The sequence below is a fragment of the Papaver somniferum genome, unplaced genomic scaffold (genome assembly GCF_003573695.1).
Source record: "Papaver somniferum cultivar HN1 unplaced genomic scaffold, ASM357369v1 unplaced-scaffold_19, whole genome shotgun sequence".
Taxonomy (NCBI): Eukaryota; Viridiplantae; Streptophyta; class Magnoliopsida; order Ranunculales; family Papaveraceae; genus Papaver; species Papaver somniferum.
In genome coordinates this window covers 18,083,125-18,089,427 of record NW_020628818.1, presented here as the reverse complement: position 1 = coordinate 18,089,427, position 6,303 = coordinate 18,083,125, and the positions used below count along the sequence as shown (strand labels likewise).

At 36.1% G+C, this 6,303-nt stretch overlaps 1 protein-coding gene across 1 annotated transcript; it reads right to left on the bottom strand.

Moving 5' to 3' along the window:
• Nucleotides 1-1,239: 1,239 nt before the first annotated feature.
• LOC113338996 lies at nucleotides 1,240-4,158 on the bottom strand. Its single transcript, XM_026584395.1, has 7 exons — nucleotides 3,684-4,158; nucleotides 3,481-3,598; nucleotides 3,062-3,245; nucleotides 2,348-2,496; nucleotides 2,117-2,268; nucleotides 1,594-1,711; nucleotides 1,240-1,488 (listed from the first exon to the last, which is right to left on the bottom strand). The coding sequence occupies exons 2-7, from the start codon at nucleotides 3,577-3,579 to the stop codon at nucleotides 1,315-1,317; spliced, it is 876 nt and encodes a 291-aa protein (XP_026440180.1). The 5' UTR covers nucleotides 3,580-3,598; nucleotides 3,684-4,158; the 3' UTR covers nucleotides 1,240-1,314.
• Nucleotides 4,159-6,303: the final 2,145 nt, after the last annotated feature.

The window sequence follows — 6,303 nt, the reverse complement described above, 5'->3', positions numbered from 1 at the left end:
TATGTACCTGAGTGCCCTTAGTAGTAATCTAGTATGTGTCTCTGTGCATGGGGTGTAATAAATGTGGAAGCCGTTAGTAATCATTGGGTGGAAGCCATTAGTAATCATTGGGTTGTCTTAATGAGTTAGAGAGTCACCGGTTAGATGTCGACAGGTGTACTGTCCAGATTAGCCACCTTTCTCAAATAGGGTTTGTGGTTATAAGTTTGTAAGAGAGGCGGTTGTGTTAGTTAATGAATCTATGAATTAATTTGCAGTACCACTTCGTTCTTCACTGTTTTCGTTGTTCCACCGGACTCTTATCCTTGTGATTTGAGAATAAACCCGATACTTCTGTTGTGAATTTGTTGTGGTAACACAACAATATCACCAGTAAAAGAAGAAATACTGGGTTTTGATCTCAGAAATTATGTTAGGCATGTTGTAGATGGATGGGTTTTGATCTCAGAAATTATGTTAGGCATGTTGTAGATGGATGGAATGTACTACCGTTGGAAGCGTCCGACTCTAAGATGACACTTACGGGATCCAGCAGTTCATTAAAGTTTTGGGGAAATTAATAAGTCACACACTTTGATAACATTTTAAGGAAGCATAGTTTAGCAACCTTTAATCAGTTTTGGTTTCGGTTCTTAGCCAAACCAGTTTCAAGTACAATAACCAATGATTTGATCAAGTTGGTGAGCTTCACTATGTACTACAGTTAGATCCTAAACCCTTATATTGGAACTCATCTCCATTTAACTATTAAGACTAACAATCCAGCCTAAAAAAAAACCCTAAAAATTGTTAAGGATTACACAGATTGCCCATAAATTCATTAAATTACCGAACAAAATCACAGATTCATGAAAGCAATGAGAAAAGGAACATGACCTGGTTCCATGAATAATGTCGTGTAATAAATGAAACCAAGTGCTAAGAAAGCAGCAGCAGACAGAAATTTTTGTTTCTTCATTGCTTAAAATTCGGGAAAGAATTTATAAGGGTTTCCCTGAAAAATTTGAAGTCAGTGGATGTCTGGAGTGGGCCTGGTTTGTTTTGATGGTTAATCTAATTTTTTTCACTTGTCAGGAGACGGGTCCAGTCTCCAGTGAGGGTCTCCGCCAGAAAATCTCTACGAGTCTGTAAATTTATTTCTCAAAGATTGAAATTTCTTACGTTTTGGAATATACAAGGCTGGTAATAGAAACATTAAGTTGTTATCCATGTACAGGTAGAGGAAGTGCATCCTCTATGTAAAATAAATAGTGTAAAGCAATCTTATTTGGTTCACTAAAACACACAATGATATGGTGACAATCTTAAGTAAGTTTAATAGGTGACTTTCACCGTATTTGTTTTTGTCATAATAACGTCTGCTAAACTGTACAATGAGGTAATAAGTGGCGAAAAGCAATACACCATGCCTGCACATATAACAATTAAACCATGAGCTGCAAGAATATACCTCCACATCATGTCAGCTCCTACAAATTCTGTAAACCTCTGCAAGAAGAAAATTAAACACATTTTATGTCCGGCTATAATAGGAAGGGGCAAGTAGCTATGAAAAGATTTCTACGTGATACTGCAGTAAGAGAAAGGTCATACCTCCATCAACCTCAAGTAAAAATCAATGCCTACAATTTTTTGATTCAATTCAAATTGATCCTTTAGATACTCCAACATCCGGGAGTAGTTGCCATCTTCCATAGAAGCAATTTCTGATCTGAAAATGTCGAAAACCAAAAAACCTCAGCAATAATTACTCAACTTATTTTTCATAGAAAAATAAAAGGACTTTTACAAGGAAAGATCTGCTATCTACAACCCAGGTAGCTACACAAAGAATAAAGAAAAACCTCCTTCGCACAAATCAGCGCAGGTGGGACTGAACCCCAAATCTCTTGGTACAACCACCAAGTGTCTGACCCTATTCGTGCGTCAAGGATTTGGAAACAGAGTTACGAGCCCAAAGCGATGAATAAATATGTGATGTCACATTGATATTTGGTTATTGCTATAATATGACTGGTACAATACTAGAGATTGTTTAATATATGGAACGATTTCAATCCCAACAGTAGTACCAGGTAAAGGTTTATCAATACTGGGAGTTGAAATATCAATATACCTCTCAAAAAGCCCAAGCTTAACAACAAGTTCAACAAGAGTAGAATTTGCTCTCCCAACTAGTTGATACATTCTTTTTTTCCGCATTATACGAGACCTAAGTGTCCTCCTTCCGCGAGGTAATTCTGCAAATGCTGCAATTACTCCATCAACCTGAAACCCAAACCGGGTGATAAAACAATATATCCTGATCAAAGGAAAAGAAAAGGCATTTGCAAATTTAAATAAGTACCTTGCGAAAGTAGTAATCGAGAGCTATACTTTGACCAAGAACACTACTAATAGCACGAATCCCCTCCATATCCAAATGCTGCAACATGACATAACCTCGACCACCTTGCATCCACATGGGCAAACTCGATTTTTCTCTCACTTCATATTCTACAGTTTTAAAATAGTGAAACATCAGGTTTCCAATAAATAACAATGGAGAAGGAGCAACTAAAGCAAATGAATTTTTATTGAACCGATATTTAAAGGACACGTTGGCAAAGGATACAAGCCTAAAAGAACAAGGTTCATCAAAATCTTGATGAAAATATAATGAAAAGGATGTAGACATTTGAATGTGTGGATAAACCATAGTTCCACCTTCTAATTCATGCATCAAATTTTAACTCCAAACAGTTAGGTGACGAAAGCACACCAGTTTATATGCATTTGCAACCATTGGCTTCACTTTCTACGCCTACATTCTAAGAGTATGAAAGTTCCACACCTTACATCAGCAAATTAAAAGAACAAACATAGGACTATTTGATCAACAGTTTCATGCCGATAACAAAAAAAAAAGGTTTCATAGTTTTTCCAACTGATGCTTGAGAGTAATCACATCCTTTTAACCAATTATTGGACGAGGGTTCCTCTGTATGCCAGTGCTAGAAGGCAAAAGTTTTACATAGTAGAATTTGAAGTTAGTTGGACTTGGAACTTAATTGTATCTTACTAATGTGGTAATTCTGGAAAGACGCCCCATCCTTGCCCGTTTCCGCTAACCCTGAGGCATGTCTTTCGACAATCTTCAGATGCCCATCAACTTCGCCGTCAAGCATATTAAACACTACAGTGGATCCATACGGGAAAACCACCATGTAAGAGTGACTACTCCCACTTAAATTAGCCTCTGAATCCTGAAATAACAATTAAACTTAGTATAATGAAACCCTTGCACTTAAACAAGTAAGCTGGCATTGTTTGGGTTCGTTGTCAGTAGTTAAAGAGCCACATTGCAACAAAATTGATCATGAGACGAGCATGTTTATAATGGAGTATATGTAGATGTGCTGAACTGAACTGTTCTTTTACTTTAAGCAAATAATCCTGCATGGTAAAAACTACAAGATGAGAATAATGAATTAAACTCACTCGAGAAGGAGTTTGAGAGCTCCCATTGCCGAATTTGAGAACAGCATAATTGATCTCTCCAGAAGTATGTGGGATCAAATTGTCTTGATTCTCAGCCATTAATCCTTTTAAATCAATCCTGTAAACCACTCAAATAAATAAGCGAAAGCAATTAGGGATTGGGGATAACCGCAAAATTATAAAAATTTAAATAAACCCCAAACCTGTTGAACTTGTAATAAGCACTGACTGGAATTGATACCCAAAAATGGTCTTTTTCTCTGCTCAGTGTGCTGTCAGTGACCTCCTTTGATGAAGGGATTTTTGATTAACTACACTTTCCATGTGAGGGGGAGAACTAGAGCAAAAATTACGAGGGTTAGAATTGAAGCTTAAATTAATAACTCTGGTATGAGAAAACAAGAAATTCTGTTTGGGAGTTAGGTTTCTGGAGAAATTGAGAACTGGGGCTAGAAAATTTGGGATTTTTAATGGGGCTTTTGTTATACCGAACAACTTTACTGGCGATGACTGAAGAGAATCAGAAGAAGACAGAATGGTGTTTAACAACTGCTTGTTGATTATACGCTAAAGCTTCGACATTGTTAAATTTCCCTGTAATCTGATCCAGTCACTGATCAATATTTTCTCACAACCTTCTAAAAACAACTGAAAAGGAGGGTTCAAACTTCAAACTAAGTTCAGAGTTCGAAGTTAAACTGTTAAAGTAAGTTTACAATTATTCTTCCAAATCAAGAAACTTAACCATCTAGCGGGCCAAACAATTTTATTGACGCTCATGAATACCCAGGCCTGGTTTGTGCCATAGCTGCTCATGGCTAAAACTATATTCACCCTTGAGCTCTGTGTTGCAGTATTCAGTCAAACAGTTAAGCATAGATCGAGGTGATGAATAATCCTGGTGTTCAGGGAAGTAGTTTTGTTTACTCAGTCTTTTCAGTTAGATGCCACCAGTAGTCGTGTTTGTTTTACTTTCCTATTTTCTAGTTCTTGTAAAGCTATATGTAGCTGTCTTTGTTTCATCTGAATAACAACAATTCTTTCAGTACATCCGGTTCTCAAGACTCTGAGGGTTGGGCGAATTTAAGTCGATCATTTGGAAAAATCGGTGAAGAAACTTTCATCTTTTCTTTGATATTTCTTTGAATCTTCATGCTTAATATGCGTTTTTAAGCCTATTACAATCTGTTTGCGAATGTTTATGTTATTAGTTTGCTAGCATTCAATCATTATTAGTAGTTTTATCTCATTTTAGTTTCAAAATTATCTTTCTTATCTCAATCTATTTTTTTTGTTTCTTTGTTGGTATGGAAAACTAATCGGATAATTTGAAGTACTTTAGTTGATCTCAGTAATGCACCAGTTGTGGTCTTCAAGGGAGCAGTGGTGCATTTTTGGATTCACTTTTACTCTTTAGAACATTAGTGTTCTTCATATCCAAGATATGGACATGTTCAACTCCATTAAAGGCTTTATTTCACTTCTCACAGTGGTATTGTCAATTCTGATCTCTCACTGTGTGATCCATGAAACAGTGTGTTTCACTACCATTGAATTCGTCAATCAATCATACTCTCATTCTCAACATCAAAATCAAGATCTGCAGTTGTTCAACACCCGTAGTTCTAAGGGAATTTCTGGAAAAGTTATTATCAAAAAGGCGCAATATTGGGTTGTTCAAAATTTTGAATTTCACCTTCCTAAAGTAAAGGATAATATTGTTCCGGATTTTCTAAAACATCATTACTTGAAAATCTTAACAAATAATCTTAAGTTTGGAAATTTTCTCTATATCTCAGAAAACCATCAACCAAACCCTAATTGTATTATTCTTTATATAGCTTGCTTAGAGAATAAGATTATACCTACAGAGTAAGCCCTTTATTCTCAAGAAAAGTGCAGAGCTTTCTTATTCTCATAAATGTCTCAAAGCTCAAGACTACAAATGGCTGCTCTCACAAAGCGTTTTAAAGAACTGGGTCAGGTTCAAGTTAATTGTTCAAGAGGGGGTTTAATCTCTTATGAAGAAATAGATGTTGTTGCAGATAAGTGGTCAAACATCTTGATTGGCAAGATCATTTCTAAGGATGATATTGATTTTGACAAAGTGCAAAGAGAAATCAACACCATAGGAAGGAATATGTTTGTTTTTAAATTCAAAACGGCTGAAGATGTTAACGATGTGTAAGCAAAAGTGTCATAGATAATTCATGAACATCTAGTGGTACAAAAGATTTATGATAACTCTATCCCGCTCGAATAATATGAGTTCACGCACCAAGTGTTCTTTGTTATGTTCAAAGGTCTCTCTCTTGAACATGTGGATGATGGCATTCTTGATAAACTTTGTCAGGATATTAGAAGGAGGATAGCTCAAGAAGGGAGGAAAAGATACACTAAAAGAGGGAGAGTAGTTTCTGCAAAAATTGAAATGTATCTTAGTCAACCACTAAAAAGAAGAACCTGGTTACTCAACGCATCCAAAAAAAATGGATCAGATATCATTTTGAAAAGTAACCCCGGGAAAATATGTCCCGGGTGCTTTGTTATAGATGTGTGATGAACGGGCATGGAATATATTTATTTTTGGCATGACTAATTTTTCTTTTGCAGAATATTATGCCAAGCATGCTCACATGGTAGAAAAGATGCAGAATAGTTCGAGTGGAATTGAAGTTGTAAATGAGGCTGGTAGTGTGGACCATAATGGGCTAGATGGGTTAAATGAGGATGAGCTTGATCCGAGGAAGTATAAAAGAAGTAGAGACTCAGGATAAGAAGAAAATTATGTTCTTGTCGAAATGAATTATCAAAACCCTAATC

Bases quoted from the DNA above. Each gene is read 5' to 3' on its own strand.
- LOC113338996 (XM_026584395.1), bottom strand. From the start codon at position 3,579: ATGGCTGAGAATCAAGACAATTTGATCCCACATACTTCTGGAGAGATC. The intron at 3,246-3,480 runs GTGAGTTTAATT...TTGTTATTTCAG, and splicing joins GCTCTCAAACTCCTTCTCGA to GATTCAGAGGCTAATTTAAG. The intron at 1,489-1,593 runs GTATGACCTTTC...TTCTTCTTGCAG, and splicing joins TTTACTTGAGGTTGATGGAG to AGGTTTACAGAATTTGTAGG.